Source organism: Leuciscus leuciscus (assembly GCF_965113295.1).
Source record: "Leuciscus leuciscus genome assembly, chromosome: 19".
Taxonomy (NCBI): Eukaryota; Metazoa; Chordata; class Actinopteri; order Cypriniformes; family Leuciscidae; genus Leuciscus; species Leuciscus leuciscus.
In genome coordinates, this window is record NC_138743.1 from 17,024,455 (window position 1) to 17,050,796 (window position 26,342).

Consider the following 26,342-nt stretch of genomic DNA (forward strand, 5'->3'; position numbering starts at 1 on the left):
ATTGTTCAAGGTAAGTTTTTTCTTTGTTGTTATTTTAATATGTTGCACTCAACTTCGCCTTTTTTTTGTGTGACTGTACCAACGTTAAGTTAATTGGCGGCGAATCGCGTGTTTGCAGCCAGATAGATCTTTCTTGGGTGAGGCATTTCACTAGTCAGTGTTCTCCATCAGATTATAACTCTAGGTTTGGGAATAATTGATGAAGGGCTGCTGAATTATTTGAAAAAATAATGCACATCCGAGGTTGTAATGCAGGCAGCCACGACTCGAAGTGCAATTCAACGGCTCGTCGTCAGTTATTCCTCCTCGGTGACCACACCTCAAGGTATTTCTTATTATCAGATACCAAGTGTGGTAACTTAAGTATTATAAAGACTAAATCACTCAAGATGACCGTACTGATTATTTTATTGCTTGGCTCATCACATAACAGAGCATTCATCCCACGAGTTATCACTTCCTCTATCTGTTTACATCGACTCCCAGAATCCACATGGTCCTGGAGGTCAACTGCACCTTCTGTGGTGTGGAGTGGGACTGCAGGTAAGTATACATAAATATCAGGATACTACATCCCTCCCCCCTTAAGAGAAAAACTACTCCAGTGATGAAAACATCCTATGTTCCCCCAAACTACTCCCAAAGTACTGTAAGGGTGACATTATACATTCCTGTTAACCCACAGAAACAAACCCAAATCAACAGTAAACACTTCTAGATAGTCTGATCACATTATTGCAATTAACAGACATTTCTTTTCTCTTTTTTTTTTTTTTTTTTTTTTTAAACTCTTTGAACAGAGTTAAAACAAATAAACGAACTAGGAAGGTGGGTAGACTGCCATCCTTCCAGTGAGTCCCAGAGCGCATTCTTGCTCTGACTTGAGGTATCTCACTACTATTTCACAAAGTCTTTCAGATAAGTAGGAGTACGTCTTGTGCGCTCGGAGCGGCACAGCACAGGTAGTGGATCTACTTCTGTTTCTGTCTGTTCAACAACTGAGGGGTGTGCTTGGGCTGTCTCAGAAGCAGTCATTCTCTCTCTGAACGAAGTGGTGACGGCAGAGTCTGCAGGCAGGGCCTCCAATACTGTATCAGAGACCTGAAGACTGGTAGGCTCCTCTGTTCTCTCGGGCATAGGCGTTTCACCAGTCACTATGGTATGCCGTTTTTTTATTTGATCGACATGACGTCTCATGACTCGTCCGTCTCCTGTTTGTACTGTATAGGATACAGGTCCGGTGTTCTCTTCAACGACCGCTGGTACCCAACGGGGTCCATGACTGTAGTTTCGGGTGTACACATCATCCCCAGGAGAAAAACTCCTCCACTTACTGTGTGCGTCATGTTGTTCCTTCTGCTTGAGTTGTTTCTTACGTATCTTTGACTTCACATCAGGCAGTAGAAGATCCAGTGTTGAGCGCAATCTCCTGGACATGAGCATTTCAGCTGGTGACAATATGGTCGTGGTTTGCGGTGTGATTCTGTAATTAAACAGAAATCTAGCTATTCTTGTTTCCAGAGTGTCTCCTTTTATTTTCTTTATTCCTTGTTTGAACGACTGTACAGCTCTTTCCGCTAGGCCGTTCGATGCCGGGTGGAATGGAGCGGATGTTATGTGCTGTATGCCATTCTGTTTTAGGAATGCTTGAAACTCTTGGCTTGTGAAGCAAGTTCCATTATCTGATACTAAGGTCTGGGGCAGGCCATGTATGCTAAAGCACTGTCTGAGCTTTTCAATGGTCACTTGACTTGTTGCTGTACTTGCTGGGAACACGTCAATCCATTTGGAGTGTGCGTCTACAATGACAAGGAACATTTTTTCTAGAAAAGGGCCGGCGTAATCCACATGCAGCCTGCTCCAGGGTGTCTCCGGCCATTCCCATGGATGTAGCGGTGCTCCTGCTGGAGGATTCCTGCTTTCCTGACATGTATGGCAGGACTGCACTTCCTTTTCAATTTCGGAGTCCATCCCCGGCCACCAAACGTATGAACGTGCTAAGCCCTTCATTCTCGATATTCCTGGGTGTGTGTGGTGTAACTGTTTTAAAATGGCTTTCCTACTCCTCTGCGGAACGACCACTCTTGCCCCCCAGAGCACACACCCATCTTTCACACTCAGCTCCAGTTTTCTCTGACTGTAGGGTTTGTACACTGCATCCACCTCCCTTGGCCATCCTTTCAGACACCAGGCTAGCACTTGGGGGAGTATTTTGTCCTTAGCTGTCCACTGTCTAACCGGTTTTGTCGTGATTGGTGGATCCTCCATGACCTCCAACATGAGGACCTGGTCTGTCTCGTCCTCTTCCTCTGTTTGTGGCAGTGGTAACCTGCTCAGTGCATCTGCATTTGCATGTTCTTGCCCAGGTTTGTATATGATCTTATACTCATAAGCTCTGAGGAGTGTCGCCCACCTCTGTACTCTTGGTGACCCCATCTGTGGCACTGGCTTTTTCTCGTGAAAAAGTGATATCAGTGGTTTCTGGTCAGTGGTGATTGTGAATGTTCGTCCGTAGATGTATTTGTGAAACCTCTTGATCCCGAAAATGATTGCTAACCCCTCCTTATCGAGCTGTGAGTAGCGCTTCTCTGCTGGTGTTAGCGTGCGTGACATGAAGCCTAAAGGTTTTTCACTACCGTCTTCCATGACATGTGACAGTACGGCACCTACTCCGTATGGAGAGGCATCACACGCAAGCACTAAGTCTTTATCCGCTGAATAGGGACCCAGGACTTTAGCTGATTTCAGCAACTGATTTGAGTTCTGGAAAGCTTCTTCCTGCTCCTTGTTCCAGGCCCACGAAACATCTTTCCTCAGTAGCTTGTGTAACGAGGCTAAATGTGTAGCTAGACTAGGGAGAAACTTGTTATAGTAATTCAAAAGACCTAAATAGGCCTTTAGCTCAGTTACTGTGGTGGGCGATGGAGCTTCCTCTAATGGCTCTCACCTTGCTCTGTACGGGATGTAAGCCTTCAGCATTAACTACATGCCCTAGATATTCCACCTCACTTTGTAGAAACGCACATTTGCTTCTGTGAAGTCGTAGGCCAGCGTCTTTCAGTCGCCTAAGTACCTCATCCAGCCTGCTCAGATGTTCGACTTCATCTCTCCCCGTCAGAATAATGTCGTCTAAGTACACAGCTACTCTTGGGAGGCCTTGTAGCAGGTTTTCCATCGTTCGCTGGAAGATGGCGAGAGCTGACGAGACTCCGAAAGGTAGCCTATTGTAGGTGAACAGGCCTCGGTGTGTGTTTATTGTGAGGTATTTCTTTGAGGCATCATCCATTACGAACTGTTGGTAGGCATGGCTTAGATCGAGCTTGGAGAACTGTTTTCCTCCCGACAGAGTGTTGAACAGGTCTTCGACACGGGGAATAGGGTATTGTTCTAGTGAGGAGGCACTGTTAACGGTTAGTTTGTAATCTCCGCATATTCTGACCGACCCATTTGGCTTCAAGACAGGAACTATGGGCGCGGCCCATTCAGCGTATTTAACAGGAGCTATGATGTCCTCCTTCAGCAGCCTGTCTATCTCCTCTTCTACTTTTGCCCTCATGGCATAAGGGACTGAGCGGGGCCGATAGAATTTAGGATGTGCTTCAGCAGATACTCGAATTGTTGCTTTCATGCCTTTCAACATGCCTAACTCCTGCTTGAAAACATCCTCATTTCTCATGAGCACTTCCGGTAGACTCTGTGCCTCTGTTCTCACATTTTTGATTTCTTCCCACTTCAACTTTAGAGCCTCTAACCATCCTCTTCCTAACAAGCTAGGTCCTGTACCTTTAACCACCACAAGGGGCAACGTCTTTACTTGCTGCTCGTAGTTGATTTCTACTTTGGCTACCCCCACTACTTTGATTTTCTCCCCTGTGTACGACTTCAGTAGAAGTTTAGTTTGTCTTATTTGCGGACGTTGCTTTTCGTTCCACATCTCATTGAACTTCATCTCATTCATTATGCTTACACTGCATCCTGTATCAATCTCAAAAGGTACTGCCTTCTTATTCACTTCCATCGTCACTTCAAACGGTTTTATTCTCTGAATTGTCTCTGAATTGTCTGTTTCCATGCAGTTTAATGTGAATGCTTCGGATCTATCACCATCCTGCTTTTCACAGTCTACGTTATGTGATCGATGTGGACGTGAACGCCGCTCTGCTCTGTATGCTCTCTTTTCACTGGGACGTGCACCTTCTTTATTTCTATTTCGGCAAGCTTTAGCTATATGTCCTACTTTCCCGCAGCAGTGACACTTTGCGTCCTTAAATTTACACTCGGCTGCGCTGTGTTGCTTTCCATGACATCGGTAGCATTCTTTATCTCTCTTTTTCCATTCTTCCTCCTTTTTTAGTGTTCCCTCCGTCCTCATGCTGTTGCATGCTACTAACGGTGCTTTATGGAGGTCTTGAACATTTTTATTAGCAGCTTCTGCAGCTACTGCAATTTTGAATGCTCTCTCAAAAGTCAAGTCTGTTTCAGATAGCAAGCGTCTTTGAATTCTGTCATCGTTAATACCGCACACAAGTCGGTCTCTTAACATCTGTTCCAGCGTAACACCATAGTTACAATCCTGTGCTAATCGTCTCAGTTCTGCTACGTATGCACTGACCGTCTCAGTAGGCTGGTGGGAGCGTGAGTCAAATTTGTATCTCTGCACTATTTCGCTCGGTTTTGGGTTGAAGTGCTCTTTCATTAAAGTTCCCTTTCAAGGGAACTCGAGCTGCGTTTGAGACGCGGTGGGAACGCCCTGCGTGATTGCGTCGTGAAGCACATGTATAATCAGTCCAATGGAAAGACGAGACGTCATAGGCGACGTCATCGACCAGGAAACTATAAGGCAGCCCCGCTGACACAGATCGCGTTAGCTTCTGTGCCTTCAGCAAGCGCTCTCTGTATATCTGTCCTTGTCTATTTACTGTTGTCTGTCAGAGTTCAAGCACAAACACATATATATATATATATAATGGCGAGCAAGCAAGATTTTAAGCGATGTGTTGTTCCCTGCCCTCGTTACATCACGGGTGGTGACACACATCAGCTTTGTGTTGCTTGTTTGGGAGTGGAGCATGCCCAGTCAGTTCTCGAGGGAGCTGACTGTGAGCATTGCGTTAAGCTGTCCTTGCGGACGCTCCGCTCTCGCCGGGCGTTCTTTGAGGAGGACGGTTCGGTTCGCGCTCCCCGAGGTGCGGGTCCGGCTGCTGCCGAGGCACAGCGTAGGCTTTCATCTTGGGGTTCGCATATGGATTTAGTAGCGGGGTTTGAGACGGGCCCCGCCCTTTCTCAGCCCTTACCTGCTGAATCCAGTGCCTCTGCCCAGGAAGGAGCCCGCTCTGCGGCTTCTCCTTCCCAGGTTGAGGCACCAATGCTGCGGCTATCCAGTTCTGAGGAATTGGATGTCGTCAGTGTTGATACAGAAAGGGAATATGAGTCCTCGCCAGCTTATTCCCATGTTGATGAGTGCTGTTGCTAAGTTAAATATTGACTGGCCAGCAGATGAAGTTGAGAGTGATTCAAATAAAAAGAGTTTGTTAGATGAAAGATATTTACCATCTAAATCACGACCTCCTCGTCGGGAGCTTCCGTTTTTTCCCGATCTCCACACCGAGGTGTCGAGATCGTGGAATAAACCAGTGTCATTCAGAGTACATAATCCACAGACAGCTAACTATAGTAAAATAAAAGATATTTCTAACTATGCTTATTTGACTATGCCTCCGGCGGAAGAGACGCTCGCGAGCCATCTCTCCCCAGAGACAGCATCATCTCTGAAAGCCCCGACGTTACCCACCAAGACATTAAAAGCTACATCTATGATGGTGGGTAAAGCATATTCGGCAGCAGGTCAAGCCGCGGCATGCTTACATACTATATGTCTATTTTACAAGCATACCAGGCTGACCTGCTGAAAGACATGGACAATTGTGAGGAAGTCAGCGCTGACGCAATTCGAGAATTGCGTCGCGCAACAGATCTATCTCTCCGGGCCACCAAGGAGATGGGCAAATCTGTGGGTCGATCTATGGCACGGAACGTCATTTATGGTTAAATCTTTCAGATATAAAGGATAAAGATAGATCTGTTCTTCTGGATGCGCCGATTGCGCCTACAAGTCTGTTCGGCGACACTATAAATTGTGTCGTCGATAGGTTTCAAGAAACGAAAAAACAATCTGCGGCGCTCCAGAGGTTTCTTCCTCGCCGGTCCAATGTCCCCGAGACTGCTGTTCGTATTGTTAAATCTGAGCAGTCTCGGCCGTCTACGAGCTCCTCACAGCAGCACAGAGTGCAACAAAAGCAGAGCGTCGCCGCTCGGGCTCCTCCACAACCTGGGGAGTCTGGGTGGTGGTCGCAGTCCAAGCCTGTTAGGGGTAGACAGGATCTGAGGACCGTCGTCTCTAAGAGAGCTTGGACTAAGAAGAAGTCCTGACGCCGAGGCTGTCAGGCTTCTGAGGGTGGTCCCATCCGGGGAGAGACGGTTTCGAGGAACCGTTCCTCCTCTGCGCCCTCTGGGGGGCAATTCTCCGAGGAGAGTTGCAGCGCTGCCACTTCGGTTGTTCCCTGCCGGTTCGCCGTTTCAGGGCACCGATGTGTCAGCGTCCCCATACGATCCTCCGAGGAGGGTCGTAGAACGGTCAGTTCGGTTGTTCCCTGCCGGTTCGCCATTTCAGGGCACCGAAATGACTGTTCAACCAAATCCATAGGCCAGTCTCGAGAGACTGGTTCCCTTAGCGGAATTTCTGGTAGCGTGGAAACTTCTACCAAATATTTTGCAGTGGGTCCTGAATGTAATAGAAAAGGGTTACAGAATTCAGTTCGGTTCTCGTCCGCCCAGATTTCAAGGGGTACTTGCCACAGTGGTGAACTCCGAGCAGGCTCTTGTTATGGAACAAGAAGTACTGACGCTTCTAAAAAAAGGGGCTATAGAAAGGGTTTCTCCTCCCAGCAGAGAGTCAGGGTTTTACAGCCGTTATTTCATTGTTCCAAAAAAGGATGGGGGGTTGCGTCCTATTCTAGATCTGCGTCAATTAAACAGCAGAGTTCAGAAACTCAAGTTCAGAATGCTTACGCTCAAGCAGATTGTGTCACAGATTCAGTCCGAGGACTGGTTTGTTCCATGTATCTATCCATCCTCATTACAGGAAGTTCCTGAGGTTTGCTTTCGGGGGTGAAGCATACCAGTATTGGGTTCTTCCCTTCGGCCTAGGTTTATCACCCCGCACCTTTACAAAATGCGTGGATGCAGCTCTGGCTCCTCTGAGACTCCAGGGCATTCGCATATTGAACTATCTAGACGATTGGTTGATTCTAGCTCAGTCAGAGCAGATGGCAGTTCGGCATCGCTGCCTTAGAGGTTGGGGTTGCGGCTCAACGCCAAGAAGAGTGTGCTCCTCCCAGCTCAGAGGACCACTTTTTTAGGTGTAATTTGGGATTCGACAACAATGCAAGCACGTCTGTCTCCTGCACGTATTTCTGCGATTCTCACAGCCGTAAAGGGGGTAAAACTAGGCCAGTCACTCACTGTGAAACAGTTTCAGAGACTGTTGGGGCTCATGGCAGCTGCATCCAACTTTTGGCCTTCTGTACATGAGACCTCTGCAGTGGTGGCTCAGGACCAAGGGGTTTTCTCCGAGGGGAAATCCATTTCGCACGATCAAGGTCACGCGGCGATGCCTTCGTGCCTTGGTCATGTGGAAGAAACCTTGGTTCCTCGCCCAGGGCCCAGTGCTGGGGGCTTCTTGTCGACGCGTAATGCTTTCGACAGATGCTTCCCTCACGAGATGGGGGGCGGTCATGAGTGGCCGCTCGGCGAAAGGTCTTTGGCAGGACCATCAACATTCTTGGCACATAAATCGGCTAGAAATGATGGCGGTATTCAGAGCTCTCAAATACTTCCTGCCAGACCTGAGAGGTCGCCATGTGCTTGTCCGCACAGACAACACATCGGTGGTCTCTTATATCAACCATCAAGGGGGTCTAAAGTCACGTCATTTATGCAGGCAGGCCCATCAGATCCTCCTATGGGCCCAGGGGAAATTGCTGTCACTGAGGGCAGTATATATTCCGGGGCATCAGAATCTGGGAGCGGATATCCTGTCGAGGCAGGGGCTGAGGCCCGGGGAGTGGAGACTTCACCCCGAGGTGGTGGAGCTCCTTTGGGAGAAGTTTGGTCAAGCTCAAGTCGATCTGTTTGCATCATCAGAGACGTCACATTGGCCCATGTGGTTCTCCCTAACGCACCCAGCTCCTCTCGGACTGGATGCGATGGTGCAGGTGTGGCCGAGGCTACACCTGTATGCATTTCCCCCGATATCAATGCTTCCGGGTGTTCTGGAGAGGGTTCGCCGGGAAGGGGTCCGTCTGTTACTGGTAGCCCCTCACTGGCCGTCTCGAGTGTGGTTCTCGGACTTAGTGTCTCTTCTGGACGGCTCTCCCCTGGAGATTCCTGTCAGGAGGGACCTGCTGTCCCAAGCAGGGGGCACAATATTTCACCCCAATCCGGAGTTGTGGAAACTGTGGGCCTGGCCTCTGAGGGGGCCCGGCTTATAGAATCCGGTCTCTCGACTGAGGTCGTTGAGACCATTCTCCATTCCAGAGCACCTTCCACGAGAAAACTTTATGCACTGAAATGGAAATTATTCTCTACCTGGTGTGGTGTACGTCACCTAGATCCTGTTAACTGCCCTGTTGGTTCAGTTCTTGATTTTTTGCAAGACCGTTTCTCTGCTGGATTATCACCTTCTACCTTGAAAGTATATGTGGCGGCTATATCGGCCTACCACACCCCTCTGGGGGGCACTTCTCTTGGGAGAGATCCTCTAATTATTCGTTTTCTCCGTAGTACATTGAGGTTGAGACCTGCATTGCACTCTAGAGCACCGGCTTGGGATTTGGCCATTGTACTTGAGGGTCTGGCCTTGGCTCCCTTCGAGCCCATTGAAGAGGTTTCAGAAAATTTCCTCACTCTAAAAACTTTATTTCTTCTCGCTATTTCTTCTATTAAGAGAATTGGAGATTTGCAAGCCTTGTCGGTTGCTCCTTCATGTCTGGAGTTTGCACCTGGTATGGTGAAGGCATTTCTTCACCCTAGACCGGGTTACATCCCTAAGGTCCCTACTAATGTTGCGGGGCCAATAGTGCTGCAGGCCTTTTATCCTCCACCATTTAATACCCCAGATCAGGAAAATCTTAATCTGTTATGCCCTGTGCGGGCTTTGGATGCTTACGTCCACAGAGCTGCCCTGTGGCGTAAATCGGAACAATTGTTTGTCTGCTTTGGGTCAACTAGGAAAGGTTGCCCTGCATCTAAACAGGTGATGAGCAAGTGGGTAGTTGAGGCTATTTCACTGGCTTATGAAGCGGCCGGACAGCTTTCACCTTTGGCTGTTCGGGCTCATTCCACGAGGAGTATGGCTGCCTCTAAGGCTTTAATTTCAGGAGTTTCTCTTCAAGATATTTGTAATGCGGCGGGCTGGTCCTCACCACATACGTTTGTCAAATTTTATGATCTAGACCTCTCCACTCCTGGGGCCAGGTTGCTTGCTTCTTAGTGTGCGCAAGGACTTCACACAGAACGAGCATTTGGCATTATGGCGTAGTGGGTATGGGGTTCCCACCGCGTCTCAAACGCAGCTCGAGTTCCCTTGAAAGGGAACGTATCAGGTTACGTATGTAAACCTGGTTCCCTGATAGGGAACGAGACGCTGCGTTCGCCTGCCATACTTCCTGCATGCCCTGACCGACTTGCTTCAGGCTTTTCAGAAGCTAACGCGATCTGTGTCAGCGGGGCTGCCTTATAGTTTCCTGGTCGATGACGTCGCCTATGACGTCTCGTCTTTCCATTGTACTGATTATACACGTGCTTCACGACGCAATCATGCAGGGCGTTCCCACCGCGTCTCAAACGCAGCGTCTCGTTCCCTATCAGGGAACCAGGGTTACATACGTAACCTGAGACGTTTTCAACTGACCGTATGTTTTCGAGCTGGGCTTATCTGGACTCACCAGGTTCCTTATGAGCTTGTATGTGGCTGGTCCCACCACGCTGATGAGGATAGCTCTCTGTTTTTCTCCATCATCAATTCCGTTAGCTTCAAAAAACTGCTCTAGTATCTCACAATATTCTTCCCATGTCTGCTCCTTAACATCAAACGCAGACAGAGTGCCTATCATTGTCATCATCTTTGCGTTTGTCTCCGTGAATCCTCCGGTCCAATGCTAGCCTCTCACTCTCTCACCGTCAGCTCTCTAAACTCATCCAGTGTCATCCGTCTTCAAAACGACTCTTATTTCATCCCTCCAATATCCTCGTCGCCAATATGTGGTAACTTAAGTATTATAAAGACTAAATCACTCAAGATGACCGTACTGATTATTTTATTGCTTGGCTCATCACATAACAGAGCATTCATCCCACGAGTTATCACTTCCTCTATCTGTTTACATCGACTCCCAGAACCCACATGGTCCTGGAGGTCAACTGCACCTTCTGTGGTGTGGAGTGGGACTGCAGGTAAGTATACATAAATATCAGGATACTACACCAAGCCTCAGTTCAAAATGTTATTAGAGCTAACAGAGAAGTGATTCAAGAAAAGCGACATTACTATGTAACTAAGAAATGGTACGCTTTTTAATTTTAAAACTATTTTATTAATAAATGTACCATTTACGGTCTATGTGCGACAGTGCGAGTGTGTGCTTGCACTATATCTTTGTGCGTTTGTATGGGATAAAGAGTGGGGTAAAGAGAGTATGCGTTCCATAGATGATAAAACATGAAAAAGGTTTGTAATGTTTATCCTGTTGTTAGTTATATCTATTTGCTTGATACATTTTTTGTGGGTTTTGGGTATTTTTCTGTTCTAGGCCCTAAGGACCTTTGAGATAACTGAAATCGTTTGGCGGCATGATATGGAACTGTAATGCGGTCAAATCCTCAAGATGCCTGGAACTACTTGGACCTGCCTGGAACAGCTGGAACAATATTATAAAGAGGTAATATTGCAAGTGGTTTGGTTTTCTTTTATAGGATGTATTTCCGATTTTGTATGATCAGAGTCCTGTACAAAATTTGTGCACAACATGCAGTACCATTTATGCATTTGTGAGGCACATGCAAATTCACATGCATGTTTCCAGTAGCATACAGAATACACCCATAGTTTACAGACTCACACTTAATCATCTAATTATTCAATCCTCTCTGGCTAACTGGAAAATCAATTCCTTTTACACACAGCTAAACTGTCATATCTTGGCCCCCGTTTCTGTTAAGATGATATTTAGTTGTTTTCTCTACGGTAACAAACCTACCCCCTCATTTATTTACTTGAAGGGATAGTTCACTCAAAAATGAAAATTCTGTCATTAATTACTCAACCTCATGTCATTCCAAACCAGTACGACCTTCGTTCATCTTCGGAACCCAAATTAAGATATTTTTGATGAAATCCGATAACTCAGGGCGGGGGCTCCATTGGCATTGACAGCTATTTAATTAACACTTTGAAGGCCCAGAAATGTAGGAAAGACATCATTAAAATAGTCCACGTGACTACAAGGTCATGCATGTGCCGTGTGTGCTCTCGTGAACGTGGGTCGGAGACTGATACAAAAGAGAAGAAATTGTTGAATAAAGTCGTTATTTTGTTTTTGTTGCGCACAAAAAGTATTCTCGTCGCTTCATAAAATTAAGGTTGAACCACTGTGGTCACATGGACTATTTTAACGATGTCTTACCATTCTGGGCCCTCAAAGTGTTTATTAAATAGCTGTTAATTTCATTTAATCAAAAATATTTGAATTTGTGTTACGAAGATGAACAAAGGTCTTACGGGTTTGGACCGACATGAGGGTGAGTAATTAATGACAGAATTTTCATTTTTGGGTGAACTATCCCTTTAAGTTTCTAATTGCGTTCATCTACTTACTAAACAGTTAATTTTATGTTTAATTTAAAAGTGTGTGCAATGTTATTTATAAGTATCGTTTGCCATGTGCTATATATAATCACTAACATTTTTTTTTTTTCTTCTCAGACCTGGGTGTGTTGACCAGTTTCGACAGACGTCTTGCCAGATCTATCCAAAGTGGGTGTAAGGTTGTTTTTTTTTTTGTTGGTTTTTTTTTGGTCTCTTAAGGTTAATTCACTCACTAGATCCTCTCATTGGGCTGGGAAATTTACACTTTTCTCTTAGACATTGTTTTATCCTCTTAAAACTGTTATCATAATGTTTAAAAATATAATGCAGCATCATTTCAAAAATAAAGATTCTCATTATTTATTTACCCAGATGCCTTCCAAGGTTTATATGACTTTCTTCATCAGAACAGAAATGCATATATTTAATCTGGAGGAAATTCAAGCTCTGTAGGATGCATACAATGCAAGAAAATGGGTTCCAGCATTGTGATTAATGTAAGAAACAAATCAATAAGTAAAACATTCTCTACTTTAAACTAGTGCTTCTGACCAGGGCTCTGATACCGTTTGAAATATCAGAATTTTCATATGAAGTTCATTCTTCTGTTTGCAATCAAAGCATCGTTTTACTCACATGAGTATTTGAGTATTTTACTCACATGAGCTTGCGTTGCACAGCTACGCAATGAATTTAGTGCAGACAGGAAGAGCGTTTTTGTTAAATCTTTATTTGTTTTGTTTACACCCATTGTTTTGCTACATAAGATATTAATTGATCAGGTTCATGCATTACTTTTGGACTTTCCAAATGATAGTCTTTCATTTTCATGGTATGCATCTAAAGATTTTGAATTTCTTTCTAAAAATGTTTGTGTTCTGCTGAATAAAGGCAGTTGTGCACATCTGGGATTGTATCAAGGTAAAAGAATCATGAGAATTACATTTTTGGACAAATTCTTTAACCCTCTGGGAGTCACACTTGTTATCTTCGCGGTCAAAAGTGAACGAAGAACACCAGAGAGTTAAAGGATTTGTGTTTGTTAAAGCAAAGTGCTATTGGTTTCCTTATTAATTCATTCCGTGTTTTCCTTATTTGAACAGCTTGAACTTTTAACAAATCTACACAATCCACATTTCATTTCAATTTCTATCCCATTTTAGAATTGGCACCATTTTTTATAAATAAGAGGATCTTAAAAAGAATATAAAGGGAGGAAAAGTAGTAGAAGTTAAACGACTTAAGATGATGAAGAATGGTGAAAAAGTTGATAGTACCTCAGTTCTCCTGGAGTTTCAGGAAGAGGCTATGCCCTCCAGAGTGATGATTGGATTTATGAGTTTCAGTGTAAGAGAGTTCATTCCTCCTCCAGTAAGATGCAAGTGTCAGACATATGGACATATTGCAAAAGTGTGTAAGGGAAAGCGAAGATGTGGAAAGTGTGGTTGAGACCATGAATATGGACAATGTGGGGATAATGAAGTGAGGAAATGCTGTAATTGTGGTGGGGATCACACAGCAGCGTACGGGGGCTGTCCAGTAAGGAAAAAGGCAGTAGAAGTGCAACAGGTACGGGCAGAGTGTAATCTTACGTATGCAGAGGCAGTTCAAGTGATCAACAGGGAAAAGAAAGAAAGCCCTGTAGTGAGACATATTTAGGAAAGGGATAAAGATGCGGTAGAACTTAATGCAGAAAAGTTGTTACTGTTCATTGCATATGTGATTAATTGTTCTGAACAAGCGAAAACAAAAACTGGAAAAATAAAGATAATGAAAGAAGCAGGTACGTTTTTGAAAAAATACAGGCAGGTTTATTTCAGAATGATATGTGTGAGATAACAAAACCAGGCTTAGATCCACCCTGTTAGTTTTGCAGTGGAATGCTAGGAGTCTTATTGCAAACGGCAAATAATTTAAAGGTTTTATTTAAGATTTAAGTGACAAACCAGACATTGTGTGCATTCAGGAGACTTTGCTTAAGCCTGTTTTAGATTTTGTTATAAAGGGATACATTAGCTTAAGAACAGATAGAGCAGAGGGAAATGGTGGAGGGTGTGTTATTTTTGTAAAGGAAGGGTTGCAATATAGGGAATTAAGGAAAGGAAATGAGTGGGAATTTATTGTAGTGCATATATGGACAAGTGAGGGAAGTGTGAAAATAGTTAACTCCTACAATCCTTGTTGGCAGTTGCACTCTAAAAAATAATTCTGTGGCTTAGTAAATATTACAGTAATATTTAACTTTATTAACTTAATAAAATCTCTGAATATCGTTTACTTGATTGTTTGAGTTAAACATACCAAAATAATTGACAAAAAATCCAACAGTAAATTTTATAAAAAATGTACAGTTATATTTAAGTTTTTTTTCACTAAAAGAATTTAGTATTTAACTAACCAATTATTTATTTATAATACACTTAATATATTTGTGAAATTTCACAACTCAACGATTGAGTGAGCGTGGGCTGTTTGAATTTTCTCCCGTCCAGAACAGTTCTCTCTTCTCTGTGTTGCAGAATTGGTGCATTTCTTATGTGAAATTCACGTTTGTGTTTGTTTTATTTGATCTATAAAATCATTATTACTGTGCTTTAAATCATTTTATTTAATGCAAAATAACATAAAGAGGCGTAATGTGACACCTAAACGAGAGTCACGCCTGTCTTTTCGCGTGATTGAATCGCCTTGCGTAAAACACACGACTTTATTCCTAATGATAATGAATATAATTAATTTGGATGATAAAATGTCCTCAGAACTGTGCACTGTTTGTTTATTGGCAGGTTATGGAGTCAGTCGCTTGCAGTATCTTTCGGCTATGAGTGAAACGCAGGACGGCAGTATGAAGTTAGAAGTTCACCCGCAGAGCACGAGTCCGTCTCCGGCACGAGAACCAGAGCTGATCCGGTGGAAATTGGATAACAGACTGGTTGATTAAACTTGAATTAGTCTACCTGAATGTTTAAATGTTTCATTTTTACTTCTAAAATGTTTGTTAAATGAGTTTAAATCTAGGCAATATTGTATAGGCCAGGGGTCGGCAAGTAACTTTGGCCGCGGGCCAATATGTTTTTTAGCCAGTAGATGGCGGGCCAGCTACACGGAGTAGGCCTATGGATACAAATTAAATACTCTATTTAACTACTAACTACTAAATAGTAAATATAACTAATTAAAAACAGATTACAGCCATTTTAATAAAGGTGTGAATAGCAATCATGCCTCATTCGCTTACAGTCCGACTTTTGAACTTTATTCCTTTTTTTTATTATTATTTATTCGGGATCGGGACACACACATACGCACCTAAGGCTTAAGGAGGTATGCGCGGGACTGTTTTTTTTTTTTCGTCCCGCTCCCACAAGGTTCTATTCAGCAACCGCTTAAAATACATTCTGCGTTCACCCGCTTTATTTCCCGACCTGACGGGTCCGCAAAATTTAGATCTCGTTTCCAGGATCTCACATTCAAATGTTTCTAACGGAAAGAGAGAGATTAAGTAGCCTATGACTTTATTATATTATAATTATAAATGCTCTACAAAAATTGTGTTCGTGTCAATATAAATATTATTTTAACATTGTAGCCTACTGTCAGCAGAGAAAAAAAATGTCACAGAAAAAATTAATGAAATATAAATAAAATTAATGAAATAGGACAAAGCCTATCACTCAAATTTCTAAGCAACATAAACGAAAACCATATTGCCCTACTGACAAATGAAGTAGGCTATTTTCTGCCAAACTATTTCAAACATCCTTGCAAAAAAAGAATGTTGTTGACTGACAATGGTTTCAGTACCAAACAGCTCCTCAGAGCTAGGTGTACAGTGGTCAGAATGAAGTGCGGATACGCTGTCAAAAGATGTCGGGAGTGGGCTATTGTCATTCAGACCACCCGCTCCGTCCAAAGTATAGGTACACCAGAGTTCCGACCGCTACCGTCTTTATACTTTAAACTTGAATCCCGCGCCGCATGATTCCTTATGGGCGTTTCACACAGTATGCGGCGGTGAAATCGTCGCGCGGCTACGGCTTTTCTCAAGTTTCATTTTAGTTCAGGAAATAAATAATGGAAAAACAAGTCATTTTTCTTTTTCTTTTTTTTTCTTTTAATTTGAAAAAAAACGATTGAACGAAACCGTTATTGTAAAATAAAAATAGGCAAAAAAAAAAAACCCCAAAAAATGGACTTCCAAAATAATCCGGCGGGCCAGAAAATATTGCTGGCGGGCCAGTTTTGGCCTATTGCCGACCCCTGGTACATGTTAAAACAGTGTAAAATATGCTGTATTGCTGTACTCATTGACAATAAAGGCCAATGTCATGTATACTGGTGGTTGTATGGAATACTATTTTACAAAGGTTTAGAGGAAATATATATTTTTTATATTACTCATAAATAAAAAGTTAATATTACTCATAGGTGTTTAAATGTTAAATTATTTCTATTCAATTTTATGTGTTTTTTTTTTGTTTTTTTTACTTGCATTTACTCAATTCATACAGTATATTTAATTGATTTCACAGCTTTAAAATTTAGTCAAATTTTTTTTTGAGTGTAAAAATGTTTCACCAAATTTTTTTTGTAAATCATAGTTACACTTTTTTACAGTCTATAGTAGCAATAGCTAAGAAATGCAGGTGGAAAGTAAGGAAAGAAAGTACTATGGGCAGTGATCATTCTCCTATAATAATTCATACAGAGATGGAATTGATTGTAGAAAAGGTCATCAGGGAGGGGAGATGGAAGTTGGAAGAAGCTGACTGGGAGAAGTTTAGAGAAATCAGTGAGAACTGGTTGATGCGGGTTAGAAATGATCAGAATGTTGAGGAATTAAGTATAGAGATAAGTAACATAATACAGGCAGCAGCAGAGGCCATTCCAAAATCCAAACCTTGTAAGTTAAATACAATTGTATCATGGTGGACAATGGTGTGGTGAGGCAATAAGGAAAGGAAATAGAGTTTTAAAGATTTGAAAAAGATGCATCATTTTCAAAATCTAATTGAGTATAAGAGATTACAGGCAATAGTGAGGCAGTTAGGAGAAGTAAAAAATTATATTGGAAAAGATTCTGTGACTCAATAGGGAGGACAACACCTGTGGAGAAAGTATGGGGAACAATAAAGAGAATGAGAGGATGTGGGAAAGAATATGGTTACCCAGCAATGAAGGAAGGCCAAAATATTGTTACTAAAGTGAAGATAAAGCAGAACTAATAACAAAGACACTAGTAAAAGTACATAGTTCTGAAAACCTTAATCAAGAGGAAAGAAGAGGAAGGGAAGTGCACTAGTGCAAGATATAGGAATTTCATTCAAGAAGATGATGGTGAGGATGGTAATGTAATAAATAGTTTATTTACAATAGCTGAGCTTAAGAACACTCTTAGGAAACTGGGTAAGTCAACTCCAGGAAGGGATAATACATGCTATGCTGAAACAACTTAGTGACAAAGGGAAATAAGTGGTGTTAAATTTGTATAAGAAGGTATGGCAAGATGACACTATTCCAAGAAGTTGTAAAGAATCTATTATCATTCCTATAAGGAAACCAGGGAAAGATCCAACACTACCTGAAAGCTATAGACCAATTGCCCTGACCTCTCAGATGGGAAAAATAATGGAAAGAATGGTCAATGATAGGATGGTATATTAGCTGGAGATCAGAGGTTTGATAAAAAAAATAAAAAAAAAGATCAGAGTGGGTTTAGAAGAGGAAGGGGAACAATATATCCTACCCACATGGAAAGAACCTATATAAACATATATGTTTTAATATAGGTTTTGATATAGGTTTTTAATATATGTGACATATATAAAATTGGCCGTTTTCCTATATTATATGTACATATATGCACATATATGCACCTATGTTCACCTATATATGCTCACCTATATGTTCACCTATATGTTCGCATATATGCACATATATGTTCACCTATATATGCACCTATATGTTTACCTACTATATATTAGTAAAATTATTAAAATCCATAGCTACTAGGCCTACACTGTAAAAAAATAAAAAATAAATCCCGTATACAAACGGTAAATCTCTGGCAGCAAAGTTTCCAGACGGATTCCGTTAAATTACAGCAAATAACCTTTTCACAAAATTACAGGCAAAAACCGTGAAAATACAGAATTGACTTTACAGTCAAAATGTATTAAATTACAGTACATTACTGTTGATAATGGCTTATTAAACCGTGGAAAAACGGATAAATGATGTCAAATTACATTTAAAAAAAACATTTAACTTTCAAGTTAAACTGTAAATTTAGGGTTTTATAAAGTTATTTTATAATAATGCTGTCTATCTACAGTAATTATCTTTTAATATATAGTTTTTCTGTGTATAATAACTATGAAGTTATGTATAAAAATGCATTAAATACATAAATTCAAATACAAAGTTTGTATATTTACAGTTTTAAGGCATTTCCAATTTCACAACTTTGACCAATCTCTAATTAAGTACTTAATAATAGCAAATGTACAGTCAATTTCTGTTAAATTAATTAAACGTATAAGTACAAAATACCTGAACATTTACAGTATTACTCATTAAACAAACACTGAACATCAAGATATGTGAATGATAGGAAATACAATCTTAGTATATAATTTAGAACATGTAAAAATATCTACATTAAAAGGCAATTGCTGTATGCCTTTATACTCTAATATAACTTATTTTTCACATTTACAATTACATTTTATCCAAAGTGACTTAAAAATTAAGAGAACAATAGAAGCATCAAGTGCAGTGACAAGTCCCAGTTAGTGTAGCACAGTACACAAGTTTATTTATTTATTATTAAAACAAAGATTTAGTATTATTGGGTCAAGTGTTTATGAAAAGATGGATCTTTAGCAGTTTCTTGAAAATGTGTTGAGTTGGGCAGGTCATCCCACCAGCAGGGAACAGTCCAGGTAAAGGTCAGTGAAAGTGGTTTTGTGTCTCTTTGGGATGATGGCACCACAAGGCGCCGTTCACTTGCAGAACACAAGCTTCTGGAGACACATAGCCTAGATCTGAAGCAGTGAGTTTAGGTCTTGCTGCAGCATCTGGATCAGTTGCAGAGGTTTGACTGATGCTGGAAGGCCTGCAATAGTCCAGTCTGGATAGAACAAGAGCTTGGACAAGGAGTTGTGTGGCTCCGACAGGAAGGGCCGAATCTTTCTGGTGTTGTATAAGGCAAATCAGCAGGATCGCATGGTTTGGCTGAAAGTGAAACCATAAGCAGTTTTGTCTTGGCAAGGTTGAATTGAAGGTGAAGGTCATTCATCCAGCAAGAATTTTCCATCAGGTAGGCTGAGATGCGAGCAGCAACCGTCAGATCCTCTGGCTGGAATGAAAGGTAGAGATATATGTCATTATAAGTGATAGGAAAACGTACTCGGTTACTAACGTAACCTCGGTTCTCTCTAGAAGAGGGAACGAGTACTTGCGTAAGATATCTTACGCTAGGGGAAAACCTCTTTTCCTCGAGATATTGAAGCCAAAAATTATCCTTAATTTTGCAATAATGTAAAACGCATTGCAGCAGCATGCAGGCATGGGCGAGACAGCTCGCGCGCCCATTGGCTGCTCTGCGGCAACTGCACCAGCCTATCGATAGAGGCTCCTCATGACGTCAGAACCAATGAGGGCGCTTCGCGCCCATTACGTCATGTCCCGCCGAAATCATGTGGGGCCAGGGCTATAAATACGGCCCAGAGAGGCTGGTTTGGTCAGTTTTTCATCGCTGAAGCGAATCAGAACATGACGCATGCACGGCAAGATACGCAAGTACTCGTTCCCTCTTCTAGAGAGAACCGAGGTTACGTTAGTAACCGAGTACGTTCTCTTACGAGAGGTCTCTCGTACTTGCGTAAGATATCTTACGCTAGGGGAACACAATGTAAAACGCTGTGCGTGCTTGAGACATAACACTAAAGTCCCAAGGGCAGGTGCCCGGGGCTCATACAGTGCCTAATCACAAGGGACTCACAGAGAATCCGGGAAGAGGGGCTAGAATAGCATCATTCCTGTAATATGGAGCTCTGATAAGAGCATGTTATATCAAGTGTTCCACACAGCCAGGGCGAACTCGGCCTGGACTGGTAAATATGGGGGACTTACGCACTGCCCACAGAAGTATACAGACGATCCGTGATCGACGCTCTAGCAGTTTCAGCATCCCGAGCCGATAGCATCGGGCGGGCAATACTGAAAAATTAAACCGAGAGCAACCTAGCTTGCAAAGCGGGAACCTCGAGGTTATAAAACCTTATAAATGTAGACGGGGAGGCCCAGCCTGCCGCCATACAGATATCTTGCAAGGCAATCCCACTGGACCAAGCCCACGACGAGGCCATGCCTCTTGTGGAGTGCGCTTTGACACCTATCGGGCATTGCAGGCCCTTGGATGTGTAAGCTAGCGCTATAGCATCAACTATCCATCTGGATAGACTCTGTTTTGACGCAGCTAGTCCCTTAGAACGTCCGCTGAACAAAACAAAGAGCTGCTCCGTCTGTCTGAAAACAGATGCGCGAGACACATAGGCTCTTAACGCCCTGACCGGGCAAAGGAAGCCTGCGTCCCCTTCCTCTTCAGATACTGGCAGGGCCGACAGGGAGATAACCTGTGCCCTAAACGGTGTGTTGAGGGATTTAGGAACATATCCGTGCTTTGGTTTGAGTATGACTCTCGAGTCATTAGGCCCAAACTCCATACACGTCGCGCTCACTGAGAGCGCTTGCAAATCCCCTATGCGCTTCACTGAAGCGAGAGCCAGAAGAAACACTGTTTTGAAAGACAAGAGTTTCAGGTCTATTGACTGTATTGGCTCGAATGGGGCACCTTTCATGGCTTCCAGAACCGTGGAAAGGTCCCAAACGGGAACTGAGGGTGGTCTGGGAGGGTTCAGCCTCTTAGCTCCTCTAAGGAAGCGAATGACCAGATCGTTCCTTCCTAATGACTGGCCAAGCGGTGGTTCAGCGAACGCTGCTATGGCCGCCATATAAACTTTGAGCGTGGATGGGGTTCTGCCCTTATCCAGAAGCTCTTGTAAAAAGGAGAGAACCTCCGGCACCCCACAGCGTGAGGGTGAAGTGCCACTCGCTGTACACCAGCTAGTGAACACAGACCATTTTGAGGAATAGAGCCGCCTCGTAGATGGAGCTCTAGCCTGCGTGATCGTGTTTAACACTCCCGCTGGGAGGTTAATGGGCACCCGTTGATGGCCCACACATGTAGGGACCAAAGCTCCGGGCGAGGATGCCAGATCGAGCCGTTCGCCTGTGAGAGGAGATCCCTCCTCACCGGTATCGGCCACGGGGCGGTACTCGTCAGCTGCATCAGGACTGGAAACCAGACTTGGTTTGTCCAAAATGGGGCGACGAGTAGCACTGGGCATCCACTCTCCCTGATTCGCTCTAACACCTGGGGTAGGAGCGTGACAGGGGGAAACGCATAGAGCGGGCAGCGGGGCCAGACGTGAGCCAGCGCATCCCTGCTCTTGGAGAAGAATTCCTGACAATGAGCGTTCTCTTGAGACGCAAATACGTCTATTTCCGCTCTACCAAATGTCCTCCATAGCATTTTGACTGTCTGTGGATGTAAAGACCATTCTCCTGTCGGCAGATTGTTTCTGGACAGTCTGTCTGGTCCCACATTCAGATGGCCGGGCACATGCGCTGCCCTGAGCGAGCGCAGATTGTGCTGAGCCCAGACCAGGAGGCGTTCCGTCAGCCTGTGAAGGATTCTGGATTTGATACCTCCTTGGTGATTTATATAAGCCACCACTGACATGTTGTCCGAACGGACCAAGACGTGGTGTCTTTTTATCTGGGGACAAAAACGCCTCAGCGCGTTGTCGACTGCCATAATTTCCAGGCAGTTTATATGCAGAAGCTTTTCCCGTTCCGACCACTGGCCGAATAACGGTCTGCCCTCGAGCAGCGCTCCCCATCCCGAGGTTGAGGCGTCCGTAGACACCACCTTCACACTCGAGGAAGTCCCCAGGCTTACACCTGACCGGTAAAAGTCGGTCACTGTCCAAGGTTTCAGAGCTGCGACGCATTTCTGATCGACCTTGAGGCGCGCGAGACCGGAGGTCCAAGCTCTGCGCGGCGCGCGCTTTCAACCAATACTGCAGCGGGCGCATGCGAAGCAGACCCAGCTGAAGCACTGAGGATGCTGAAGCCATGAGACCCAGCATCCTTTGAAACTTTTTGAGCGGGACTAAAGCGCCGTGGCGAAAAATCTCTGTCATGCACTGAATACCTAGTCTGCGCTGCGGCGACAGCTGTGCTGTCATAGACAGCGAGTCCAGATCTGTGCCCAGAAAAGATATTTTCTGACTGGGAGACAGTGAACTCTTTGCCCAATTGACTGTGAGACCTAAATTCTCGAGGTGATCGAGTAATATGGTCCTGTGTTCTATGAGCTCCGACTGTGATCGAGCTAGAACCAGCCAATCGTCCAAATAATTCAGCACTCGTATGCCTCGGAGCCTGAGGGGTGCGAGCGCTGCATCCGTGCACATCGTGAATACACGAGGTGCCAGGGATAGGCCAAATGGCAGGACTGTGTACTGATATGCCTGGCCCTCGAAAGGCGAATCTCAAAAATCGCCTGTGACGTGACGCTATAAGCGTCTTTCAGATCTATCGACATGAACCAGTCCCCTTGGCAAATTTGCGAGAGGATTTTCTTGGTCGTGAGCATTCTGAACCGTCGTTTCAGAAGTGCTTTGTTTAGTCGTCTTAGATCTAAAAAGGGTCTGAGACCCCCGTCTTTTTTTTTTTTTTTTTTTTTTTTTTTTGGTACCAGAAAATATCTGCTGTACATGCCCCCTTCGCTCTGAGCTTGTGATAGGGGTTCTATAGCCCCTTTGCTCAGTAACTTCGCTATTTCGGCCCGAAGTAGGTGTGCTACTTCCTTTTTCACCGTAGTATCGATTCGCGCCGCTTTGCGTTGCGGGCGTCGACCGAACTGTAGCGAATAGCCTCTTTCTATAATGTCTAGCACCCACTTCGAAACCCCGGGTAGCCTTGCCCATGCGTTTGCACGAATGGCTAGGGGTTGAATGCGAAGCGCGCTCTGGTCGCTCAGCGACAGAGGGGCTTCAGTGTGCTGCAACATAAGCGTCGCGCTTATGACATTTGAGGCAGGGGGCGCGCTGATAATGTTGAAGATTTTATTATTTAGAAAATAAGTAATTTAACTGTTTTTTGTACACTATTATTTCCTTTCTGTCTGTGTATGTCTTTGGGTGACTTTGGAACCTAAGAGCTGTGTGGTTACAGCAGAGAATTCTATTTCAGTAATGTCACATGGTACAAACTATTTCTCAAAATACCTATAGAATGTATTACCATATTTGGGAGAAGGAGAAGGTATATACGTTTGCTGGACAATCTTTCTGCAGGGGCTCTTTCTGCAGAGGGTCTCTCGGCTTTGTTTGTTAATAAAGTCTAATATTTCTGGTATCGAAAATCTCTGAAGTCATTTCCCTGAAAAGAAAGAATTAACCACAACAAATGGCGACCCCGAAGGACGTGGCTTAGGAGCTGAAGAAGCCACGAAGGGCTCGCTGGTGACTGACACAGACAACAGTGGCCGCTGTACTTTGAGGTGAGCAGTTTTGCTTTTGAATAAGGTATGTGTTAGTCACCAGTGGCCCGGATGTGGTAAGAAAAAGCTTCTCCAAATTTAAAGAACTTAAAAAGTGATTTTTGATATCAGAAATAATTGCATGCATTGTCTTTGTAAATGTCAAGTAGTGGGGGAGCTCCCGATAGTGTTTGCCAGTACTTGTTTAATCCTGAGTGGATTCTATAATTACTGGGGATGCTGATTTAGCGCTAAGAGTTTTGACGTACGTACGTAAAGTTCTGTGTTTGTTCAATCAAGTGGGCCTTGAAGGATGATGAGCAAAAAGCATGCACACAGAGGGTTTGAATTTATTGATAAGGATATCAATTATTAGACTGTGGGTTCTTGTAAGTGGGCCTTGATGGATACAAGAATAGCATGAACACAGAATAAGTTAGGTCTTATTTCACTCTGTTGTGTTGAGGAAGTGAATCACAGAGGTTTATGGAATAAGTTCAGTTTTACACTTGTTAAGTGGGCCTTGATGGATGACAAGTGTACTGATATAAGGATATCAGTTATTGATGTTTTATACCTGTAAGTGGGCATTGATTGATACAGGTGTAGTTTAGCTTATATAGATGGTTGATCTGCAGACATTTGTAATGTATTGTTCAGATCTGACAGAGTAGAAAAAAAAAGTGTGTGAAATCATGTTGGTGTGCCTGTAGGATCCTGTGTGACTGTGGTTGAAAATAAGTGACCTCTGACCCTGGCTGCTTGAAGGGACAGAGAACGTGTGAATGACCAGTGAATGAAGGGGACTGAAATGGTGTGTATTAGAAAAAAAAAGAAAGAAAAGTAAGGGAAAACAATTGTTCCAAGATATTAACTATAAAGAATATTGTATAAAATAAGTTAAAATAATAAGATTTATGTTTAATCAATAAATGTAATGATATATTAATAGATGAATATAAATAAGATTGCACGTGCTTAGTATATTATATATTATATCTGAAGACGTCTAAAATTTGTATCTCATTATCCCTGAAGAGAGAGTGGAAAAAAGTATTCCATTGCAGATTAATAAGTTTGTGTTAAGAGAAAAATAACTGGTGCAGTGCTGAAGGTTAACAAGATTGAGTGACCAAGTTTCAAAAGTCATGAATACTTCAGAAGTTGATGAGAGTAAATAATAAGAGGAATTCCTTGATGTTTGTTGAGAAACATACTAGATTATTGTGAACACTGCATGCAAATATAGAAGAAAGATTGAAGTCTAATTTTATGATAGGGAACATTATTCAATTGTATTATTCTTAGATCATCAGAGTTATTGATGATATAGAAAAACAGAACTAGCTTGCTTTTTCCTGCAATGAAGAACTGCTTTACTAATAGAATTGGGGAAATGCTATTGTCAACCAGTGAGATTTTTTATATAAAAAGGAATAGTGAAAAGATGCAGGTTAAAAAGTGGAATGTGATAAAGAACTAATAGCTTATATGTGAAAGTTCAATTTGATTCATGCAGATCTCTGAGTGTTCAAATTGCAGATGGCTTCAGTGTCCTGTGGAAGCAACAAGAGGGCAAAGGGCAAAGACGCAAATACAGAGAGAAGAACAGAGAGTGGGTGAGGGGTTCTCAGCTCCCCTCCTGAAGTTGACCAATCAAAAAGACTCAGAAAGACTGAATTAATGCAAAGACTGGAAAAGGTGAAACTTTCACTTGAGACTTTTCCTGAGGACAAAGAGAAATACTGAGATGCAAAACTGGCAGGATCGATAAAAAGCCCAAACTAAGAAGAGGCAGAGAAACAACAGAGCCTATTCTCCACTCTGCAATGGCCTTTGAGTGACAGCTAGGCTGGCAAAACATGCAGAGCGACAGCCAAGCTAAAAACAGAAGAACAGACCCTTACGACACGACAGGTGTGACAAAACTTATGAACACTCTAGAGACTGCTTCAAATTTGGTTAATTATTATATTAACGTTATTCACGCTGATTATTCACTGGTCTCATAGCAATTCTTTATATTCTCTGCTAAACTAACCCTCTCTGCTTTTTCAGTAGGTACAAGTCCAGCTCTATAAGAAAAGAAAATACAGAGAAGTGGGTACTCAACTCACCAAATAGTTAAAACTGAGGCTGGATTTGGTATAGTGAGGGCTATTATATTAGACATATAGGGCAAAGAAAAAGATAGACACAAAATGTCAAAGAATGATTATTATTTTTGTTTACAAAACCATGATACTGGTCACTCCATCTTGTTTTAATAATTTTCTAAAGATAGATTGGAGAAGAAAAAATTATGAAATCAAAAATGCTGTCGAAACTGGGATAATGAGATGGAAATGTTGTTGGCCATGGATCCAAGATTAGGTAGAGATCTCCAATTTTCTTCTTAAAGCAGCTCATGAGCAAAAAATAAAAAGAATATGAAAAAGTAGACCAAACAAATGACAAAATGCATTTGAGAAATTACAATTGGCTGTCTTACTCTCAACTGCACCATACTAAGGCCTATTATTCTGAAATATTTAATCTATTAGAGTTTGAAAAAAGAAAAAGAAAAAAGGGTTTATAACAACGGTGTTAAACTAAACATTAAGATCACTGACACTTCTGAATAGTGTTTGCGTAGCTGTGTGTGACGGTGTCCGTCAGACCTTTGGAATTCCACAGCTAAATTTACAAGTTCCGCATATAGAGCACAACCTGAGGAAGAAGAATGTGTGATGGCCAATGAGTGACTGAGTATGAATGAGTGAGAGATGGTGTACACCAAGGCAAATCCATTATTTTGCCTACAGC

General features: G+C 42.9%; 2 protein-coding genes across 2 annotated transcripts in view; one reads left to right on the forward strand and one right to left on the reverse strand.

Moving 5' to 3' along the window:
- The window catches only part of LOC309482910 (uncharacterized protein), a 402,133-nt gene that overhangs the window by 219,756 nt on the left and 156,035 nt on the right, over window positions 1–26,342 (reverse strand). The gene's annotated exons all lie outside the window — the stretch shown is intronic.
- LOC309482906 (uncharacterized protein) lies at window positions 7,995–9,580 on the forward strand. Its single transcript, XM_082148506.1, has 2 exons — window positions 7,995–9,218; window positions 9,370–9,580. Exons 1-2 carry the CDS (start codon window positions 8,021–8,023, stop codon window positions 9,429–9,431), a joined length of 1,260 nt encoding a protein of 419 aa, XP_082004632.1. The 5' UTR covers window positions 7,995–8,020; the 3' UTR covers window positions 9,432–9,580.

Bases quoted from the DNA above. Each gene is read 5' to 3' on its own strand.
- LOC309482906 (XM_082148506.1), top strand. From the start codon at position 8,021: ATGGGCCCAGGGGAAATTGCTGTCACTGAGGGCAGTATATATTCCGGG. The intron at 9,219-9,369 runs ATGCTTACGTCC...AGCGGCCGGACA, and splicing joins ATGCCCTGTGCGGGCTTTGG to GCTTTCACCTTTGGCTGTTC.